Raw genomic sequence first — 21,474 nt, forward strand, 5'->3', positions numbered from 1 at the left:
ATGAACTTTGGGGCCAAGGAAGGAATTTGGAGTAACTATGACTCCTGGTATATATCATGATGCTGCATTTCAGCAGTATACAGATACACTTCTTCTCCCAATAAACACCTACTCCGCTCTATCCTTGTATGAATTGAGCCTCTAGTGAAGTGACTTCATACCTATGTCGTGGGTCTTTTGACACCATTCCCACATCCTAGCTCTGAGTTAATAGTAGTACACCCTGATGATAATACATTCACTTTAAGTGCATATTATGTATCGCGACCCATACCTCATGTATTGCATAGGGAGACTTGAAATGTTTATGATTCGTGTTTGTTGTTTCAATCCTAGATTATAATAAAATTGTACCCCTATACATCACAGACTCTATCATAGCACAATGTGAGGCTGAATGTCGGTGTATAACAATTCCTGATGTTGCTAGGGGAACCATCCGCTCCTAGCCACAGCTGGGTGAGATTGTCAATGAGGTAGTAAGGCACCTGAAACACATCATGAAGCGCACCTGGATGAGATACTAAATATTTTAAACCAAAGCAATGCTTTTGACTAAGTTTTTAGTTCCTATAGAGATGTTTTTCATTCATTCTACCCTTCGTTACGTGCCTTGGGTATCAATCCCAGCGCTCCTAGAATAGCTAAGAAGGGGGCGAGACGTCTTTACCTACCTCTGGGAGCGTCGCTGTTGCAAACTAGGGTCTCTTGCAATCATCAAATATTTTATTTATTTTTGCGCAGGTAACGACATAGTCTACATGGTGTCATAGATAGTCGCGCTGACATCTACTAGTTCACAAAAGCATACAGGCTATTTAGTTGAATATATGAATGACGCGTACGGGTTCCCTGCCTTCCTCCGGAACATGTAGAGGGAATACATAGCTATGGTGAAACACGTACTTCTCTCATGAAACACACGATACTAATGAGGTATATAGAGGATGTCCAAGGTTTCCTCCATAAAGCAGCGTGGTCGTCTCTAAGCATAGCTAGCTTCCAGTGTGTCCGATTTTACCCCTCTAATGGTACACGTTACCCGATAGCTAGCACACGCCGCTCGCTATGCTTGAAGATAGCATTGCTTCCCAATAAGATTACTTAAGAGACAAATACGGGATTGATTGAACATATAGAAGGACAAAGACAAGCTCCAGCGTCTAGGAAGCGAAAACAGCATATTGCACAGACTCTTTTACAACCCGGACTTTGATCCTTCTAGATATACGAGAAGCGATCCAGAGTCTGGCAGGAAGACTGGAGTCTAGTTCCAGTATTTGAAAAGGCCAACACTCCATTCATGTCCCATAGTTGGTGCATATATTTTCGGTCCAATTACCCAGTGTAGAATATAGTAAGTCACACTGAGGAGTGCCGAAATATTTGGAGGTTTTTATGCTAACGAGTCCTTGTAGAGACGGCACAAGATCTTGCGCATGGACAAAGCCTTCGCCGATTCTACTACTCATAATACCAATCCCGTTTCTTCTAAGATCCCTTCCACTCCTACAGCTTTTATGTACGCCCCCTTTACTCCTAGAAGACCCGACACTTAAGATCTATCGACCTTATAAAATCCTAGAAGAAATGCCCATTCGGTAAAAAGGCAGCCTATCAACTCGAGTTTCCCCCAATATAAACACAGAAAAGACATATATTACACGCAGAGCTTGGAAGCCGAGACGCAACTCAAGTATGCAACATAATATACAGTACAAGTTCCTTGTTGATTTCCAGAAATACAGCTTGAGAAATTGCAAATATATACGCAAATATGGTCCTAGGCCCCGCCAAGAGTATTATTACTCCAAGCAACTCAGTAGACTGCCCAACTTCTGCAACACAATAGCCTGCTTGTCAGCTGGTGCCGTCGTCTTATCCGTCGAGTCTCCCACGCTGACGGAAATCTGACAGCCACCAGCACCGACCACGCTTGACTCCGTCGGTAATCTGTCGGTACCGCAGGTCTCGACATCGCGCTCGGAGAATACGCCGGGGTTGATACGGCTCAGCACCCACTTGAACTTGGCCGGGTCGGTGCAGTCTCCTTCGGCCTTGGGGAAGTTCACGTTCAGGAACACGTCGTCGGGGAGGTACGGCGTACCAGCGGCGATGACCGCATTCGTGAACTGCGTTGCCAGCTTCGCATACACGATGCTTCGCGTTTCCACAGGCGCGTCGAACGCAAGTCTGCCGGACGAATCGCCGGAGAAGGCGATGGCCGGGATGCCGACGTCGCGAGTCGCGTAGGTGGCTATGCCGACAGTCCCGGAGAAGGGAACTTCGAGGAACAAGTTGCTTCCCACGTTCGGCCCAGAGACCACGAGCTCCGGGGCTTGTCCGTTCCACAGCTGAGGAGCAAACGTTTCGACTCCAAAGCGAGCAGAAGTTACCGGGAACGAATTTACCCAGTTTAATCTTGGGTTCGTCGCATTGTTACCCACGGCGCCGCTGCCCGCAGGGCAGCTATTATATTCACAGGCCTGAGTACGCGGGGATGGTTCCGAGTCAGAAGATCCTAGTTCGTCAATTTAGCAATGCCCTAACCAGATAAAGTTCTTAGACCGGAGCTTACCTGTACCAGACTTGTTTTCGGCTGGTGCTGACAGGATGACATCGTGGCCAGCGTTGTTGAGCTCGTCATGAAGGACCCGAATATATTGCTCTGCCCAACCGTCGTCGTTTGACTGGAGGATACGTATGCCGTGGGCGCCTACGGCGAGCAATACGGATGACAAGAGTTGGACACGCATTTTGTTATGAGGTTTTAATTTAGTGAGCGACTGAAGATTCCCATCTGGTTAATAACATGGGGCCATGGGCTCATTTAAATATCTTGCTTGTTGCATTGACACGAGCTGCATTAAGAAAGTCATCCCGTTCGCTATCGACCCCTGATATCCCCGGGACTTTCATTCAATCACAACAGCCAATCACAAACCTTGACAAGATGCTATACCGAGCAATGAAACTCTAAAACTGGGACCGAACAGAATGCCCAGCCTCTAGTCCCCGCCGTCCCTGGGATATCAGCCACAATTCACAGCCAATCTTGTGGGGCACGTGGGATCTGCAACGCGCCTTAGATCTCCAGCGAGGGAGAGGCCGCCGTGCAAAAGCCACCAGTCCCATCCCTAGCAAGGAAGGTCCAAAAAATGCCAAGGTGTTCTTGTCGCCCTCGGCGAAACCCGTATTCACTAGACTTTTGAAACTCGTCTATTTAGAGAGAATAGGAGCTTTGCATGTCATTCAAATAGTGTTGCTACAAGTAACACTATGCAAAACTATTGTCTGGAAAATCTATCAATAATAGGTTCGGCAATAAGATCCCGGCAGTGGCGTTGACTCTAAGGTACATACTCGCAAATCGCGAACCGCGAACTCCACGCTAGGTGTGTCACCTTCTATATGCGGTAAGTGACACGGGAGCGGCATCTCGGACACCCGGGAGGAAAGAGTGGGTGTTCTCGGAGACAAGTGGAGACGGCAATTCGGTTTGTGCCGCCACGGAACGTGCTTGGACTTTTCCTTTGTCATTGTTATCTCCATCGCTTTTACTACAAGTTATTCACACACGTACCCAGAAGGTGGATGTTGCTGTCCACTAGTCTTTTCATATTATAGCCGTAGGGTCGTGGAATTATGGATCTAATAGATGTGTCACAAGATGGAACTAGATAATAGGGAAACAACTTTGCTATTCCGCAAGGAACTCTAATCTATCTACGATATTCTGAGTCTATACATACTGAACGTGTCCTCTGTTCTAGATGTCTCACCTAGAATCCTGATAGCAATGTTGTCAGCACTATCTCAGTCCGAATTATCATAATCATTCTGTCGGCCATCATTTACCTACTTATACTGTCCTGCTTGACGAGGTCGAGGACGATGGAGTTAATCCTAGCAGGAGCGACGTAAGTACCTATTTCACTCCAACATTAGTAACAGTAGATTAGCTAACCTATTATAGATATGCAACTGTTCTCATTATGTTTGTCTCTGGTGCCGCCACAATGTAAGCTAGGCATTCAAGCAGCTCGAAACTTTCATATAAATAATAATAGGAATATGTGGCTTCCCCATGCACGTACATAATTTGAGTTTTGTTTTGGATGGGCTCTAAGCATAATAAAAAGCTTCTCGGGCCGTCAGTGTTAGGACATATAATGACGTACTTAAGACGGGTCTGAGTTCAAGCTGATCTAAATAAATCACAATCACCTTAGCCCAGCCAGAACGTAGTAAATTGTCCCAAAAGTAGATATCTGTTACACGCGCTCCAAAGCAATCTCAATTCTTAGAATCAACTCAAGTAAGGCCTTATCTTAAATTGTATAACAGGTAGCTACCCATATAAAGCCTAATCATTTTTACCCACTACCATCTTCAGACACACGGGCTCCTCAATCGTTCCTTAACTACCACAATAGAAATCATCAGCTGTAGCGTTTGAGCTCGTACCCTTATAGTGTGCCTTCTGAGGATAAGGACATAAAATACTCTCGCGAACAGGACCCTTATCCACAGAAGTCGCTGCAATGACACTGTCAGGGGCAACACCGGATTCAACCCATGAGACGAGGGACTTGAAAATACCAGAAGGATAGTATCCAACGCCTGCAAAACAGTGAGCAAGTCCTGGCGCTTCAAAAAGGCGATAATAATCGTGTATTTTCTCGTCGTTGGCTGCGACACTTTTATAGAAGCTCGACGAAGAGTCCGGAGGAAGGATAGCATCGGCTAGACCGTGGAAAGACAATAGCTTCCCTCCTGCTTCTCGGAAGGCGTCCAAGTTAGGCTTCACGTTGACGATTGGGCCGTATTCATCCAGCGATTGCTGAAATAAATCTTGGATTTCTTCGATTGTTACTGTCGTGACGTCGAAGGTAGGATCTTTCTTAATAAGAAGTCGTATCCATTCTTCAACAATCTCCATTGTGTGTCCTGTGCAGGTACCGTTCCCTGAGCACACAGTTGTCGCAAGTCCTGGATAGACTCCAAGGCTAGTTACTTCGTCTACTAGACTTGACCCCTTTTTGAGTCCCCACCAAAGGAATGAGCCATCCAGTTTTCGGGCGCCAGTCCATGTCGCAATCGCAACGTTGATAGCAGCTTCCGATATCTTCACAGTTCCAATGTCGGTATCCTGGCAATCAATAGATTTGTTCAACACAGAATGTGGATCAAAGTCGCAGGAATCCGGATCAGTGACGATTCCATCAAGTAGTCCATCATTGCCATCACAGTGCTTGATAAATGCATCTGTGATCGCAACAAGCTCACAGTTCTTCGGGTACTGACCCATAGCCTTTATGACAACCTGGGGCCAATGATCACCCACTCCCAACCCAGCGAGGTCAACTGCTGGGGCAGAGGCAGCTATTCCATCAAATGCGGTAGGGTATTTCTCGGCAATTTTAAAACCTTGTCGTCCGCCCTGCGAGCATCCGTTCCAATAGGAATATGCTGGTGGCTTGCCGTAGTAGCTCTCCGTAATTGCCTTTCCGATAATAGACAATTCATTGAGTGAGTTGGAGCCAAACTCTTCGAGGAGGTAAAGGTCAACGTGTCCGGGACTCTTCAATATCCAGTCATCTGGGTTTAACGAAGCATGGCCGGCGTCAGTGGTCACAGCAGAGTATCCCTCCGACATGGCGCCGAGCATAGAGTAATAACTAAGTAGATAATTAATGCCTCCGGCGGAATAACCTCCTCCGCCAATACCTTGCATCCTGCCGTTCCACTCTGTGGGGAGATATACGTTAATAGTGACAATATCAGATTTTCCAGTATGCGTATAGGTAGTCGTGAGGTTGCAGAAGTTGACACCTTCGGCATAGACAGCTCCATTGTTCGTGTATGTGCTCTCTGGAACTTGGATTGTGAAGTTGGACACCAGGGAAGCGCTGAGTGAAGTGAATTGTACGCCGGGCAAATCCGGATACGGGATCTGAGCGGGACTACACATGGTGGAGGAGGATTTGATATTATTGTCGTGACTGTGACTATCTATAAGACTTCTAGACTTCGAGGCAATGGAGGTCTTTTATATACTGGACAATCTATGGGCTATTGATTTATGACTCCTTATTACATAATAACTTTCTCTTATTTTCGCGGTTCTAGCTTATAATCCTTCAAGAGTTAGGGGATTTACATATTTTCTCTACCTATTGTGCATGTCGCTGCCTTGACAGCTAAATGAGAGGGTTTTCATTGGCTGTTTTCGCGTGGTATTGTATACTCTTTATTATGACTCTTCATTATGAAGTGATTGAGAGCTAGCTTCAGAGGTATATTCCTATACAAATTTGTATGTAATAATACTTGAAAAGTCCTTAGTCAATCACGGTTCTAATAGGTTTCTAAGGCTTACTATATATGCACCTTAGCCTTGTTAATCCTTTAGGATTGCGTTCTATAGCTCATCCCGCTAATAATTGCAAGGGGTTGATATTACTGACCCACCCCGGGAATCTTTTGCCCGGAGGCTGTCGGAGTTGCGAAAGGTTATTTGTGCGGGACCCCTTCCCTCAAATATTCTCTTATTGGAATCAAGGAGACATCTATTAGGAGCCCCGCCCCGAAAGCACTCTGAGACATCACGGAGAAATAGGGTTACACGTATGCACATTCACGGTCCTGGGCATGTAAGCTTCATGGCTCTTTGCCTCGGATAGTCCGAGTCTTGACAATTTTAATTACATTTAGATATGAATACGTCTCCGCTTGGAAAACACGCATTTTATTGATGAGACTATTGGTTAACCAATTATGAGATACCTAAAGCAGCCTACAAAGTATCACGACGTGAAAGATTTCATACGAGAACGAGACATCGCCAATAGGGCTCTTTTGCGCAAGCTAACGCCTCGCGCTTTCAATGATAACTGCTTAGAATAATATGGATAGGTGCATGGAAGTCCAAACATTCGTAGGTAGTCTATAAATAGATCAGCTACCCTAATTATTATGCATGCGAAGAAGTCCTAGTATGGCGCAGCAGGTACGTAACCGGTGTCAGCTCGTAAATATGAGAATTTCTTATCCATAACAGCAACGGCTTTCATACCCATCACATCAAGACTCCCGGGACTCACGATAGGAAGTTCTGATTCGGAATGCAAGGAGTACAAGCGGCCGTCCCCGGTCTTCCGATCCGCAGATCCGCTTGTGATCGGTGTAAAGGACATAAACTAAGATGCCTGCGCGATCCGGGACAACAGCGCTGCTACCGATGTACGCGAGCAGATGCCCAATGCGCTACAACCCCTAACGTGGCTATACGCTCCCGTCGTCGGATCGGAGGGGTTAGTTCCACAGCACAAAAGCGACCACGACAGGATGACCGACCACAGAATATTCCGGCTACTAATCAGACAATTAACACGCCACTGCCCATATTCTTTGAGGGCTCTAGTAACGTGCAAGATACAGCGACATATCCTCCTGAGATTATGGAGTCTTGGGACCCTACTATCTATGGATCCCTGTTGGGCGATGGCTTCAACGGAAGTTTTGCATCTTTAGATTTTACCGCCAATAAGGCTCATCTGCCCACCTTGGAGTATCAACCAGAGATGATGCCTCTATCTACTTTCCAGACAGAAGTTTCACTGGCTGGGACGTTATCTTTGCAGAGCCAAGAGACTAGCATAGGCAACAATACGTCGGCTTCTCTGGAAGGCATCGTCACTACTCAGGATTCGGTTGTCGAAGTTGGCCGTGGAATCTCCGAGAGCGATACACAACGGCTTGCTAAAATAAACCACCACTTGGTTAAACTCCTAGACCAGATTGGGCGAGGGTCTCCCGAAATAAGTCTCGATACACTCGTTGCGCCGATCGATCAACTGGACGATTTTTCCGGGAGCCAAATCCATAGTGTACTGGAAAGTAGTCGCGAGTTCGTAGATATCATATGTACGCTATCAGACGCAAATCGGACACTGGCGGCAATAACGTCGCACGGCTCTTCTCCGAGGATGCCGGAATCCGGACCTGGTAGCAACATAAGCGGGCCAACTAGGGGTCACAATTCTCCACACTCCTCCGAATATGGCCGGACACTGGCAACCCCATCACTCCTGTCTACAACAGGAAATAGGCCTAAACGCTGTCTCGATTCAGCAACACTCATGCATATTCTCATATCCTATATCCACATCACACAGCTCTACCTCATAATCTTTACGCATTGCTACGAGGCCCTCCTTAAGATATCTAAAAGCGATGTCCCTTCATTTTGCGAGCTACCCGGGATGGACTTTGGTAGTTTCCCGCTTCGTATGTGGTTTCTTTCTAATACCCATGTATCAAGTACCCAATCCTGTATATGGTGACAGTACTAACTTTCCTGCAGAATCCGGAAACCTGCAAGCCACCATGTTTATTCAGGTTGTCATTAACCTGTTTGAGAAGATGGAAAATCTGCTCGGAATACCGCAAGAATTTCGACTTAACAGACACGGGACTAACCACGGTGGCCTGTTGAGCGAACCGGAATTCTTCAGGATTTTGAAAGCGGTATTGTATAAGGAGGAACTTGTATATAAGCCAGATCTTGGGAAAGGGGGTGTTAATGCGTTGCGAAAATACATTGAGCAGACAAGACAGTTACTACGGGATAGTATAGAGCCGTAGATACCCACTAGTTATTTATGATATTGGATCTGATCTTCCACTTCGCAGGATTATCTATTCGAGTATAGAATCTTAGAGACATGTAATTATGTTAAGCTAAGCGGTTAAACCCTCTTCTTTCTCAATCTCGTCTTTACTGGGAGACCATTTGTCCTGGAGATCTTTGTCAAGAGTAAGTCTATAGACATCCTTGGGCCACCATTCGCCCCAGCTCGTCAAGAAGATCTGGTCGGGGTCTTCCGGGAAATCGTCCCTTATGAATGCCCGGTAGATACTTTGGGCACCTGCTAGTAGTGTAAGTTACGCATGACCCCTAAATTCTGAGAGTTGTGGATAAAACATACCTTCTGGAACACTCTTTGCGTCTGGATGGTTTATAGGAAATTTGAGCTGATCGTTGCCTCTTATGATGCCGGTGCCGGGGACCAAGCCGGGCGACACAGCAACGACGTGGCATTTGCCCTGAAGTTGACGACGCCACCAATGGGCTCCGAGTAGCTGAACAAACTTTGTAGCATCATATACAGTGCGTTCTGTCTTCGAACCACCCCTGAGATCATCTTCAAGGAATTCTACGCGTGATTGTGAGATTAGTATCCCGGATTAAGAGTGTAGCGAGCTTAACATACTAGGGTCCTTTACAAGGCAAGCGGCGCCGGAGGAGACAACTACAATGCGCGACTTCGATGTTTCTAACTTCTCTCGAAGTAGATGAACGAGGTAGTGTTGAGCTAGAGTCCTCATTAGCACGAATTGTTGACTTGCAAAAAGTACGAAAAGAAAAACCATAAATTCTTACACAGGTGATTCACAATATAGGGCTCACTCCATTTAGAACCATGCGGACCGGGTTGCTCAGAATTATTGCCAATTGCTGCATTGAGCACCAAGTAGTCAATCTTGTCTTGTCCAACGTTCTCTAAGGCTTGCTGTGAGAAGGTCTTGACGGTTTTGAGGTTCGACAGCTCTAACGGGAAGATAGTTAAGCTGTGCTTGTTGTTGTCATACTTGAGTCTATCGAAGGTGGCTTGGGCTGTTTTCGTGTCCCTGGCTCCGAGAATGAATTTGTACGGCTGAGTTTGTGCAAGAAGTTGCTTGACTAACTCGAACCCCTGTATAGCATAAGAGGTTAGAATGAATTTGTAGATGTGATGAATTACCGTTTACCAAGCCTGAAGTGGCACCCGTAGCCACGATTGTCTTTGTGATAGTTGCCATGATGAGGAGTTTGAGTTGGAGGGGAGGATGAGGGATTGAAGAAACTTTGTTAATCAACTTACTCGTTGACCCTTTTTATACTCACCTAGGCACCTAGGTTACGAACAGTAATAGCTCCTAACGCCGCAATAGTCTGTCTCAGTCATATTTTCAATTACACACTCCTTTCGAAGGAAGCTGGTGCTTACAAATATGGTTATGTTCTGAACTGCGTCTATGGTACAGATATACATGTACATACCTGTTTTGCAAGCCAGGCCGTGCTGAATCTAGGTACCTTGTAGGTACACCTTTACTTACATAGTTTCCCCTCACTTAATACATAACCCCTGCTTCAATAAATTGTTGTAGCTGTAATTGATTTATAATAGCCTCTACAACCTGTAAAAGATGAGGGTCAGTAAAGTCAATTCTTTTTGAAAAGTAAATTTTGTAATACCAATCTAGAATTGCAACAAATCATGTTCTATGAATTTCCATGAAGTCGCTGGTCGAACGGGCTTGTGGTACAGCTATACCTATTCGGGTTAGCGCGGAACAGCTTCGGCTTCTGGCCGGTTCCTCCATCATTGGATTGGATTAAATTTTTTGAAGCTTTTCTTCCCCGGAGTCTCAAAACTCAATCCTTCAACGCCTACATTTCAATAACGCTGGCGAGAATTTCTTCTCCTTCCCCCCTCTTACGCCGTGATCTTTGTGGTGGCATTTTATTATTGCCTTTCCCCTACTTAATTTGTGTATCCCACAGTCACAATGCAGCGTGCTCTATCGTCCCGAGCGCGGGCTTCGGTCCTATCTTCGGCTGCCACTAAGTATCGAGCTGGTGCAGGACTTTCACAGCAGCTTCGATTCGCACACAAGGTTGGTAGCACTCTTCCACAAGTCTCAAAAGCAAACGGACTTGGTTCTACTATATAATTATTGTGCGTATTACTAACATATATTGTCTAGGAGCTCAAGTTTGGTGTAGATGGCCGAGCTGCCCTTCTTGCCGGTGTCGAAACCCTCGCCAAAGCTGTTGCCACCACACTTGGCCCTAAGGGTCGAAATGTTATAATCGAGTCAAGCTATGGTTCTCCCAAGATCACAAAGGGTATGTATTGAACTTGTTTTTTCTCTCAATTCGGCCGGGTTACTGACTAAAGACTATAGACGGTGTTACTGTCGCAAGAGCTATCAGCTTACAAGACAAGTTCGAGAACCTCGGCGCTAAGCTATTACAAGATGTCGCATCCAAGACAAACGAATCTGCCGGTGACGGAACTACAAGCGCTACTGTTCTAGCTCGCGCTATCTTCTCGGAAACTGTTAAGAATGTCGCTGCTGGCTGCAACCCCATGGATCTGCGGCGGGGTACCCAAGCCGCTGTCGACGCTGTTGTTGAATACCTCCAGAAGAACAAGAGGGATATTACAACTAGCTCAGAAGTCGCTCAAGTCGCCACTATTAGCGCCAACGGAGATACCCACATTGGCAAGCTGATTGCCAATGCAATGGAGAAGGTTGGCAAGGAGGGTGTTATCACCGTCAAGGAGGGAAAGACGATGAGCGACGAGTTGGAAGTTACCGAGGGTATGCGATTCGACCGTGGTTACGTTTCGCCCTACTTCATCACAGATGCCAAGGCACAGAAGGTCGAGTTCGAGAAGCCTCTCATCCTCCTTTCTGAGAAGAAGATCTCTGCCGTACAAGATATCATCCCTGCTCTTGAGGCCTCTACCCAGTTGCGACGGCCTCTTGTCATCATTGCCGAGGACATCGATGGCGAAGCCCTAGCTGTCTGCATCTTGAACAAACTCCGTGGTCAGCTCCAGGTTGCTGCTGTCAAGGCCCCCGGCTTCGGCGACAACCGAAAGTCGATTCTCGGCGATATCGCTGTCCTCACCAACGGTACCGTTTTCACCGATGAGCTCGATATCAAGCTGGAGAAGGCTACCCCTGACATGCTTGGTTCCACCGGTTCCATCACCATCACTAAGGAGGATACTATAATCCTCAACGGAGAGGGCAGCAAGGACTCGATTGCTCAGCGATGTGAGCAGATCCGTGGTGTCATGAGCGACCCCACTACCTCCGAGTACGAGAAGGAGAAGCTTCAGGAGCGACTTGCTAAGCTCTCGGGTGGTGTTGCCGTCATCAAGGTCGGTGGTTCCTCCGAGGTCGAGGTCGGCGAGAAGAAGGACCGCTTCGTCGATGCCCTTAACGCCACCCGAGCTGCTGTTGAGGAGGGTATTCTGCCCGGTGGTGGTACTGCTCTCCTCAAGGCTGCCAGCAATGCCTTGAAGGATATTAAGACTGCAAACTTCGATCAGCAACTTGGTGTTAGCATCGTCAAGAACGCGATTACCCGACCAGCCAGGACGATCGTGGAGAACGCCGGTCTGGAGGGCTCCGTGGTCGTTGGTAAGCTAATGGATGAGTTCGGTAGCGACTTCAACAAGGGCTTCGACAGCGCCAAGGGAGAATACGTAGATATGATCCAGGCAGGTATCCTTGACCCGCTCAAGGTTGTCCGAACTGGTCTAGTTGATGCTAGCGGCGTCGCGTCGTTACTAGGCACCACCGAGGTTGCCATTGTCGAGGCACCCGAGGAGAAGTCTGGCCCCGGTGGTATGGGCGGCATGGGCGGCATGGGAGGAATGGGTGGCATGGGAGGAATGATGTAATGAGTTCATGTTATGAATGAACCTTTATCCTGTCATGTATCAAAAGTTTGGGTTGGGAGCATTGACCTCGGCGTTATGCGGTCGGGTTAATGTTGGCTCTTGTCATGTCTTCCTCTATGTATCTCCCCTCTACCTCTAACACCTCTCCCCCCTGTGCATTATTCATATCTTGATATCCCGAGCGGCGTTATGAAGAGTTGTATATTAGAATTACGAACTACGAAACGCCAACCTACCTACATCTAGTGTAGGTGATCATAATTGATCTGATGATAAATATTTGCTCCCCCCTTTTTTGTTTCCTTAGGCACCAAGATTTGTAATGATCTCAAGTTTTGCCTGGAAATTGAGATGACATATATGGTGATACGCGATGACGAATCCCGAGTGGCTTGTCCCTATTAGAGGCAGCAGGACAAGTGACAATAGGTAAGGTGGTAAGGTACATATTGTATGTAGTAGCAACCCCTGAAATAGGTAGCCCGATTCAACGAAATTAAAGGAGTCACGTGTAGTTTATTATAAAATTTGGTTACAGCACAAGTCTACGGTCGGCCCAGTTACCGCCAAGAACAAGTGTAATTTTTTTGAAGTGCACTAAAGTGTTATGTAGCTGTACGTAGCCTATGGTAAGCAAGTGTCTAGGCCATTATGTATTTATCTCATTACCAACTGCCCACTCTCCCTCCACTGAAAACCCCTGTTCCACTGCCCCCCTAATCCCTCCCAAACAACATTTGACCCCACCAAGGCTTTGTGTTGATTTCTCTGCTCATCGTGCGTGCCTCTTTTCATCAGCCCGACCTTCCCCTCCATTGCGATAGGGCCCACACTAAAAACACTACTTACATCTCTCCCGACTCTTTCTTTCTATTGTTGTCCTCCTAAACATCCATCGCATCTACTTGCAAAACCTGAACCACGAGACCCTCCTAGGTGGATAGCCACATTCAGCGATTCATGTTAGTTGCAGATTTGATCTTACATCACTCACTCTAAATTCACTTGCACCTCCTGGTCCTTTGTAGGCACCTTTCTCGAACCCCGCTAACAGCCCACATCGTAGCTTGTCTTCGGAATCTCATTTGGTACCGGTGTAGCTCAAGCATATCGCCAAAATGGTGAGTCTTGAATCCAATCAACCCTTGGAAGCCTGCTAATATTAATTTTCGGTAGTCTCAATCAGGGTTCGTGACTCCTTTCAGTTAACCGTCGTCCTATTCTTGTCTCTGTCGGCAACCCCCCCTATCCGCGCGTCATTATGCGCTTTCACGGTGCACCGCTCTTTCCGGCGCGTCTGAAGAATAGGAGAGAATAGGAGCTAACATCAGTGGCCATCTAGAGCAACAGTCTCGCAGGAGTGCATTACTGCCTACAACGACCTTAAGCTTGCGAAGAAGCACAAGTACGTCATCTTCAAGCTGTCAGACAACAACCGAGAGATCATCGTCGAGGAGGCTTCTGAGGATAAGGACTGGGAGACCTTCCGTGAGAAGCTCCTCAACGCTACCACTAAGACCAAGAGTGTAAGTATCATTTTTCTGCTAGTAGCACTACGTTTCCAGGCTTTATTCTAATAATTTGTGTCTAGGGCGCTGTAAGCAAGGGACCCCGATACGCTGTCTACGACTTCGAGTACAACCTTGCTAGTGGAGAAGGCTCGCGGTGAGTAGCCTCGCCCAATATAATAAACTTATTATACTAATAACCTATAGAAACAAGATCACCTTTATCGCATGGTCGCCCGATGATGCCAACGTTATGGTCAGTTTACACAATAGCTTTTTAACTCGCATGCGGTAATATAATGCTAACCCCCTTAAAGGCCAAGATGGTGTACGCCTCGTCGAAGGAAGCCCTGAAGCGCTCTCTCACCGGCATTGCCATCGAACTACAGGCCAACGACCAGGACGACATCGAATTCGACACAGTACTAAAGGTGGTCAGCAAGGGTCTGGCCGGCTAAGCGCCTCCAACCCCCGAGGCCCGAGAGCAGCTTGGGGCAAAGCTGCTAAGGATCATTACTTGAGGAGGGGCACTCGCGTGCCAAGGATCCACGACGTCTACGAAACTGCAGGATGGACATAAACTCTCTCCCTGCCATTACGATGGAGTAGGGCCGCTTTGGTCGCTGTTTATTTTTCCTTAGAGGGCAGACATGAATTGTCAAGCTTGTGATGTTAGCCATCGGTATACACCGCACAACACAAAAGGTCATATTTGAATGTAGATTGTTCCTATTGTGCTCTTTGGTCAGATGTCTACGCCATTATTAATTATCATTTTCACAGCTTCTCAATACCCTTGTGCTCTGGTTTGGCCTGCTGAACTTATTGATTATACCGGATGGCTGGCTCTCTACTTATATATTCTAAATATTATGCCTTCGCCTTCCACGCGCTTTGGAAAGTGTTCATTAGTTCCTCGGCCGTCTTTTCGTCTCGTATTCGTTGTAACAGGAATCCCTTCAGATCGTCCCAAAATTCCTTGGTATCTAATACATCATTGCCGCTCTGACCCTGCGCCACTTCGGACTGCGCTGGGTTTGCTGTCTTGATAGCTGCAGCCCCTCCCATAACCATGACAGAGAACTCGATGCTTGTCTCACTCTCCCCCGCAAGGTCTTTCAGCACTTTACTATCCGCGATCGGCTTCTTTTTGTGTAGTAGCTTCATCTTCTCGATAGGTATTCCCGTATCCTGTGATACGGCGGTCTTGATATCTAAGACGGAGGTGTTGAGCGTCTGCGATGAGAGCTTGATGTCTAACGGCGGGTTACGGAGGGACTTCACGACGACGGTGAGGCTGCGCTCTTGACCTGGCGCCACGGTGCTGGCCTTGCGCTTGCTCATAGTCTTCGGCATCTTGGGGAGTATATACTACATTTTTCGTTAGCTAGGAAGAGCAAGACAGTCGCGGGGTGTAGCATACAGCGCCGCGCGCGGCGTAGCTCTTAGGATCCTCGACATGCTCGGATGATAGCTTGATCGGACGAGCGTCTAGTGCTGCAAGGAAAGATCTCGCGAATGCTACTTCCGTCATCTTCGTATTTTGAGTGTTACACGAGGTGTCGAGTATGAGAAGTTATGTCAAACAATTCAGGCCGCCTTGAACTCTAGTGACGATCAAGATGTCCCGCCTTTAGGGCGCCACGAAAGTATCCCACTTTGTGGCTGAAGCTTAATTGTACCTGCGTATCTGTGTACTGAGGTACCGAGGTTCAGACCCACTGCACTAATTTAGGTTATCCAATCCTGTATCTTGATAAAAGTGGTTCAAAATCGTTATCGTCTTATCGCAAGAAAAAAAGTTCGAGGCCAAACTGCGCCAGACATTGGAAATTTTAGAGCGCCCAGGTGAAAAGATACAACGATACATTTAACAAATTTCATATAACACCTCCAGCAAAATGGGTGTCGGTCGTCGAATGAAGAAGCAGGGCCCTCCTGAGCCACTGTCAGAAGAACACTTTGCGAAACTAAAGCGAAAAGCTGGTCTACCTGTAGACGACGTTCCCACCGACGCACCGAACAAGAAGAAGCGGAAAACCGCAACTGAATCAGCTCTGAAGTCCAATGGCGCTGGTGCAAAGAAGGCTGCTCCTAAAGCTAATGGAAAGTCCAATGGTGTGAAAGCCGCTCCGGCGCCCAAGCAAAATGGAAAGAACAACAGGTCGAAAGCAAAGAAGCCAACTCCCGTGCTAGAGTCCGATGAAGAGCTTAGCGATGGCCTTGGTGATGGGTTGAGCGGCTCAGAGCCGGACGGCGACGAATTCTCCGGTTTAGAAGATGACGAGATGGGCGGTCTAGGAGATGACTTCATAGGCTCAGACGACTCCGTATTCGACTCTGATGCAGAGGACCAGAAGGGGCGAAAGGCCATGTTCTCAGAGGATGAAGATGATTCGGACGCCGAAGAGAAATTGACGGCGGCCAACATTGTCGGTCTATCAAATAAGCTAGACAGGCAAAGAGCGCAAGAGGAGGCGGAGGCACAAGCAGAATTGGAAGAAGCGGCACTCCAGACTAACATTGAGCGACCGCATGTCATCGACGATGAAGAGGAGGATGATCTAGCACTAAAGACGAAGGCTCTCTTGGCCCCGGATCTGCAATTGCTAAGGACAAGAATCACGGATACGATACGTGTCTTAGACGACTTTGCGAATGCATCAGAGGAGGGCAGGTCCAGAGCCGAATACACAACACAATTGCTGAAGGACATATGCGCCTACTACGGTTACTCAGAATACCTTGCCGAGAAGCTTATGAACCTATTCCCACCAAGAGAAGCTTTCGCGTTCTTCGAGGCTAACGAGACGGCGCGACCTGTCGTCATCCGAACTAACACTCTACGAACGCATCGCCGAGATTTAGCTCAGGCCCTGATAAATCGCGGCGTCACTCTAGAGCCTGTAGGCAAGTGGTCTAAGGTTGGGTTACAAATCTTTGAGAGCAATGTTCCGCTTGGTGCTACGCCAGAATATCTTGCTGGCCACTACATTCTCCAAGCCGCGTCCTCATTTTTACCCGTCATGGCTTTAGGTCCACAAGAAGGTGAGCGAGTGCTGGATATGGCCTCTGCTCCTGGTGGTAAAACCACGCATATGGCTGCTATGATGAAGAACACCGGTTGTATATTTGCCAACGATCCGAGCAAATCTCGTTCAAAGGGTCTAATTGGTAACATTCATCGTCTCGGTTGTCGCAACGTGATTGTCTGCAACCATGATGCCCGAGAGTTTCCGAGGGTGATTGGTGGCTTCGACAGAGTGCTTCTTGATGCTCCTTGTTCAGGTACAGGAGTTATCGCCAAGGATGCCTCGGTCAAGACGAACAAGGACGAGAAGGATTTCATGGTCTTACCCCACACCCAGAAGCAGCTATTGCTAGCTGCAATTGACTCGGTCAACCACTCAAGCAAGACTGGTGGCTATCTAGTCTACTCTACATGTTCAGTCACTGTCGAGGAGAATGAGCAAGTAGTCCAATATGCGCTCAACAAACGACCTAATGTCAAGTTGGTCTCCACCGACCTCCCCTTTGGCAAAGAAGGTTTCACCAGCTACATGGGCAAGAACTTTGACCCTAGTCTACGCCTAACGCGGAGATACTACCCGCACACATACAACGTAGACGGGTTCTTCGTCGCCAAATTTCAGAAGGTCGGCCCGACACCCGCCAACCTCATCAAAGACAAGTCTGCTCAAGGCGCCTCAGCACCGCGCGCAGAGGAAGAGGTTATTGACAAGACGCCCATCACAGATGACAGTGTGTCTGGACAGGATGATGAGTTTGGCGGTTTTGATGACGAGGAAGATGAGAAGTATATGGAGAGGGCGAAGCGCAACGCGATGAGGAAACGTGGTCTTGATCCTAAGGCGTTGAACAAGCCAAGCGCGAACGGCAATGCGGAAGAGAAGAGCGAGGCCAAGATCGAGGAGAATAATAAGACTAAGGGTGATGGGAAGAGCGAAAAGAATAAGGAGAAAAGTAAGAGTAAGACTGCGGCCAAGAGTGAAGGCAAGACGAAGAGCAAAAAGAAGACGTAGCCAGAACTTAGAGATGTAATGTTATTCTCGTTTAGGATCTGGGGAAAATGCAATGTTAATTAAAGTGTTTTTAAGTGGCCCATACCAGCAGCTACCATGCTACCTTGATACCATTTTTCATGATCTGATGGTCATTCACAATTGTATCCCTATCCTGTCTAAGTCCCTAATCTATACCTACCAACTCAATCGGCTCTAGCGTTGACTATACTTCCGCATGACTTCTCAGCCGCAGCTGAACCTCTATACCCTCTTCACTATGTTAGAAAAATACCATCTCGCGATATGTCTTGGACTTTGTTTTTGATTAAATACAACTAATAATCTGATTATATGTTGCCCAAGTAAAAGATAATATTTAGTTAAGACCCCTTGGCCATAATGACCGAATCACAACTAGACGGCGAAGTCAACCTATGCGACTTCTGCCGCTCAGTCGACTGGGCACAAATAACAACTAGCCTCTTCAACCCTCACAAAGCCGCCCTCGAAAACGGGCAGCTCAAAAATGGCGAGCACAATCTCGGGACAATCCGTACAGCAGCAGCAATCTGCGATCTATGCAACCTGATCTCAGGCGGCTCCCACAACTTAAAGCCATGGTGGCCCGTCGCAGAATTTCTCGACCAGCCAGACCGTCTCACATGCGCCTTCTGGAGCAGCCGGAACCGGCTCGGGTCCTCGGTGCTCTCGACCAAGCTGTCGCAGGTAGATGCGCTGCTGGACACGTTTTTCGCGGGTGAGAATCCGGGGTACTCTTCCACGAATATAATTATCCAGGACTTTTACGACTCGCTTGAGCGACGGGGTGTCTTTCTAGATGCTGACAAGGCGGGTGGTGATGGGAGGAGGAGGAATAATAGCTTGAATAAGTTGTTCGTGCTGGTTGGGATTAGCCCGGTTAGGTGGACGGCGCAGACGTTCTTGCAGTTGCATCCGTGTTTGTATCCGATGCCGAGTGTGGATGATTATGTGGCGGTGGAGGAGCCGTTCTCAGTGTTTCCGTCGGGGAGGGTTGTGAAGCCGGAGGTTAATGTTGGGTTGCTTAGGAGGTGGTATGAGACGTGCCTTGAGAAGCACGGGGCAAAGTGCAGTCTGCCTCCCTGGCTCGCGCCAGATACATCGTGGCCCGCAAACTTTCGGCTCATCGATGTACGCCGGCGATGTCTCGTTGACGCGTCAGAGCCGTGCCCCTATTTCGCGCTCAGTTACGTATGGGGCGACGAGATAATGCCCTTCCAAACAAACCTGTCGAATGTTGAGGAAATGAAAACACCAGATTTTCTCAGGAGTCAATCCTTACCGAAGACTATCGTGGATGCGATAGAATTGACTAGGCAGATGGGCGTAGAGTTCCTCTGGGTTGATCGACTGTGTGTCATCCAGGATTCCGAAGCTGATAAAATCGACCAAATTCCTCAGATGGACCTCGTCTATTCAAGGGCGGAATTAACAGTTGTCGCAGCATGCGGCACAGCGACTGATGGGCTTACGGGAATCAACGGCACAACCCGTATTATCAACCAGCGCACAGCGCGTGTCGCTAAAGATCTAACCCTAACAGATGTCTTTCGCCTCGACAAAGAGTACCAGGATAGCCGGTGGAAGACACGGGGATGGACATTCCAAGAGGGTCTCTGCTCTCGCCGGACTCTCATCATTGCTTCCGATCAAGTATTCTGGAGCTGCGAGACTTCCAAATGCTGCGAGACCATTGCCTTCGAGGCCTTTCCCACTGCCGTCGCCCCCAACGACCTCATTTACTCGGTGCTATCCGGTCACGAAGTCTTCGGGGAATTTGGCGGCGGCAACAATTTCGCATACAGCGAGCTAAACTCGATGATCAAGGGATACTGTAATAGAAAGCTTACCGTGCAAGCAGATGTCTTGGATGCGTTTTCAGGGGTACTAAAGAGAGTCGGGGTTAATACGGGACACGAGTTCCACTGGGGCCATTCTGTCTCGACAAGATTTGACGAGGGCTTGGCTTGGAACAATATCGTCTGGTATCGAGATCATGAATGGGAGTCACATGAACTTCCAGAGCGGCGACGGGAATTGCATCGTGTGATATCGAGTGATGGGACGGTTAATAGGGTACAGTTCCCTAGTTGGTCTTGGCTCGGGTGGAATCACATACTAGGGGTGAACCGCGCCGCGCCACGGCAGGTTGTGCTAGAGCCGGAATTGAATATTATGAAGCTTAGTACGGACGGAAAAGCGGCTCCGTTGTGTTCTATATCGAACGAGAAAACATTTGAGTCCGTATCGAAGATCGACATGTGCGGTGTTGATAATACGACTTCGGCGGGCTGGAAGGGAAACACGACGATCGACCCTAGCTTATTACACCAGAACACCGAAGACGGAGATTTCAAGGATTCGGGTCGTCTTCTCTTTTGGACGAGCCATGCGGTGCTAATCTTGGAAGAAAATAAGATATATAATGACAAAAAAGAGGAGGTTGGCGAACTAAACCCCTTCCTACCCTATCAGGCACCCAAACTCTCCGGCAAGCATTCGTTTATTGTAGTGTCGCGAAAGCACAACGATAATAGTCTCAAGGTTCTCAAGGCGGAGAGAAAACTTAATGTCTTAGTCGTAGAGTGGGATGACCCTGTTAGGCGTGTTGCTTCGCGGGTTTGTACGGGTGAAGTTAACGAAGAGGCTTGGGTTGGACTTGTGGAAGAACGAGAGTGGATATTAGTGACGTTGGCATAGTCTGTGATATACATTTCAACTTGTTTAAGGCAAGGCATGGTATTTGATTAAGTGTATATGTTCCCATGGGCGTCTCCTGGCTAGAGTAGCAATATCGTGATATTTTACAATTAGGCAGCCTATGTCGTAAAGATACTGGAGTAGACAACTAAACTGACAGTAAGTATATTTAAAAAGTAAAAAAAGCAAAAACGAAAGACTCATGAGAGGTAAAAAGAGAAAAGATGAAAAAAGAAAAAGAAAAAAAAACCGTTGGAGTTAATCGAAGACTCGAACTCGAACCACACGCCAAAGAAAAAAAGAAAAAAAAAATAACCCGGAGATACGCCATGACCCAGCAGGCAGCGACTCCCGGAGAAATGCAGCGACCCGGCAGAAGTGTGAAGTTCTGGAGAAGCGCGATGACCCAGCGGTAGTTTCAAATTCCTGGAGAAACGCAGTGTCCCAGCAAGCCGCTTTACCGCTAGACCACGAGGGCTTTGCGGTAAACAAGTTACTTTGGTGGGCTGCTATTCCGATATAAACGCATCCTGTAGCGAGTGTAGAGCAGCTGGCGTACAGTCACGCAGGTGGCCTATGCATTGGTACATTGGGTAAGGTATCTACCTGTGTATGTAGGTATGTGTGTACTTCCCTCTACATAGTGAAAACACGTCACGAATTTAAATA

At 47.6% G+C, this 21,474-nt stretch overlaps 9 protein-coding genes across 9 annotated transcripts; 5 read left to right on the forward strand and 4 right to left on the reverse strand.

Moving 5' to 3' along the window:
* Positions 1-1,705: 1,705 nt before the first annotated feature.
* Positions 1,706-2,866, reverse strand: F4813DRAFT_155343 (sure-like protein). The gene is made up of 2 exons (XM_049239004.1): positions 2,579-2,866; positions 1,706-2,521 (listed from the first exon to the last, which is right to left on the reverse strand). Exons 1-2 carry the CDS (start codon positions 2,754-2,756, stop codon positions 1,806-1,808), a joined length of 894 nt encoding a protein of 297 aa, XP_049097803.1. The 5' UTR covers positions 2,757-2,866; the 3' UTR covers positions 1,706-1,805.
* Positions 2,867-4,349: 1,483 nt separating this feature from the next.
* On the reverse strand, positions 4,350-6,148 carry F4813DRAFT_155354 (tannase and feruloyl esterase). Its single transcript, XM_049239005.1, has one exon. It carries the CDS (start codon positions 5,972-5,974, stop codon positions 4,421-4,423), a length of 1,554 nt encoding a protein of 517 aa, XP_049097804.1. The 5' UTR covers positions 5,975-6,148; the 3' UTR covers positions 4,350-4,420.
* A 920-nt stretch (positions 6,149-7,068) lies between these two features.
* Positions 7,069-8,672, forward strand: F4813DRAFT_366507 (uncharacterized protein). Its single transcript, XM_049244038.1, has 2 exons — positions 7,069-8,292; positions 8,369-8,672. Exons 1-2 carry the CDS (start codon positions 7,128-7,130, stop codon positions 8,647-8,649), a joined length of 1,446 nt encoding a protein of 481 aa, XP_049097805.1. The 5' UTR covers positions 7,069-7,127; the 3' UTR covers positions 8,650-8,672.
* F4813DRAFT_366509 (NAD(P)-binding protein) lies at positions 8,673-10,131 on the reverse strand. The gene is made up of 6 exons (XM_049244039.1): positions 10,109-10,131; positions 9,817-10,044; positions 9,449-9,761; positions 9,279-9,380; positions 8,994-9,221; positions 8,673-8,933 (listed from the first exon to the last, which is right to left on the reverse strand). The coding sequence occupies exons 2-6, from the start codon at positions 9,865-9,867 to the stop codon at positions 8,746-8,748; spliced, it is 882 nt and encodes a 293-aa protein (XP_049097806.1). The 5' UTR covers positions 9,868-10,044; positions 10,109-10,131; the 3' UTR covers positions 8,673-8,745.
* A 174-nt stretch (positions 10,132-10,305) lies between these two features.
* Positions 10,306-12,951, forward strand: F4813DRAFT_366514 (hsp60 mitochondrial precursor-like protein). The gene is made up of 3 exons (XM_049244040.1): positions 10,306-10,728; positions 10,819-10,960; positions 11,020-12,951. Exons 1-3 carry the CDS (start codon positions 10,621-10,623, stop codon positions 12,531-12,533), a joined length of 1,764 nt encoding a protein of 587 aa, XP_049097807.1. The 5' UTR covers positions 10,306-10,620; the 3' UTR covers positions 12,534-12,951.
* Positions 12,952-13,041: 90 nt separating this feature from the next.
* F4813DRAFT_366515 (uncharacterized protein) lies at positions 13,042-14,902 on the forward strand. Its single transcript, XM_049244041.1, has 7 exons — positions 13,042-13,495; positions 13,600-13,654; positions 13,710-13,720; positions 13,876-14,059; positions 14,125-14,198; positions 14,249-14,297; positions 14,359-14,902. The coding sequence occupies exons 2-7, from the start codon at positions 13,652-13,654 to the stop codon at positions 14,497-14,499; spliced, it is 462 nt and encodes a 153-aa protein (XP_049097808.1). The 5' UTR covers positions 13,042-13,495; positions 13,600-13,651; the 3' UTR covers positions 14,500-14,902.
* On the reverse strand, positions 14,903-15,663 carry F4813DRAFT_366517 (cell-cycle control medial ring component-domain-containing protein). The gene is made up of 2 exons (XM_049244042.1): positions 15,465-15,663; positions 14,903-15,412 (listed from the first exon to the last, which is right to left on the reverse strand). Exons 1-2 carry the CDS (start codon positions 15,573-15,575, stop codon positions 14,912-14,914), a joined length of 612 nt encoding a protein of 203 aa, XP_049097809.1. The 5' UTR covers positions 15,576-15,663; the 3' UTR covers positions 14,903-14,911.
* Positions 15,664-15,862: 199 nt separating this feature from the next.
* Positions 15,863-18,110, forward strand: F4813DRAFT_366518 (NOL1/NOP2/sun family putative RNA met). Its single transcript, XM_049244043.1, has one exon. The coding sequence runs from the start codon at positions 15,943-15,945 to the stop codon at positions 18,082-18,084; it is 2,142 nt and encodes a 713-aa protein (XP_049097810.1). The 5' UTR covers positions 15,863-15,942; the 3' UTR covers positions 18,085-18,110.
* On the forward strand, positions 18,111-21,054 carry F4813DRAFT_366520 (HET-domain-containing protein). Its single transcript, XM_049244044.1, has one exon. The coding sequence runs from the start codon at positions 18,466-18,468 to the stop codon at positions 20,803-20,805; it is 2,340 nt and encodes a 779-aa protein (XP_049097811.1). The 5' UTR covers positions 18,111-18,465; the 3' UTR covers positions 20,806-21,054.
* The last annotated feature ends 420 nt before the right edge of the window (positions 21,055-21,474 follow it).

This window comes from Daldinia decipiens (genome assembly GCF_022478715.1).
Source record: "Daldinia decipiens strain CBS 113046 unplaced genomic scaffold F4813scaffold_27, whole genome shotgun sequence".
Lineage (NCBI taxonomy): Eukaryota > Fungi > Ascomycota > Sordariomycetes > Xylariales > Hypoxylaceae > Daldinia > Daldinia decipiens.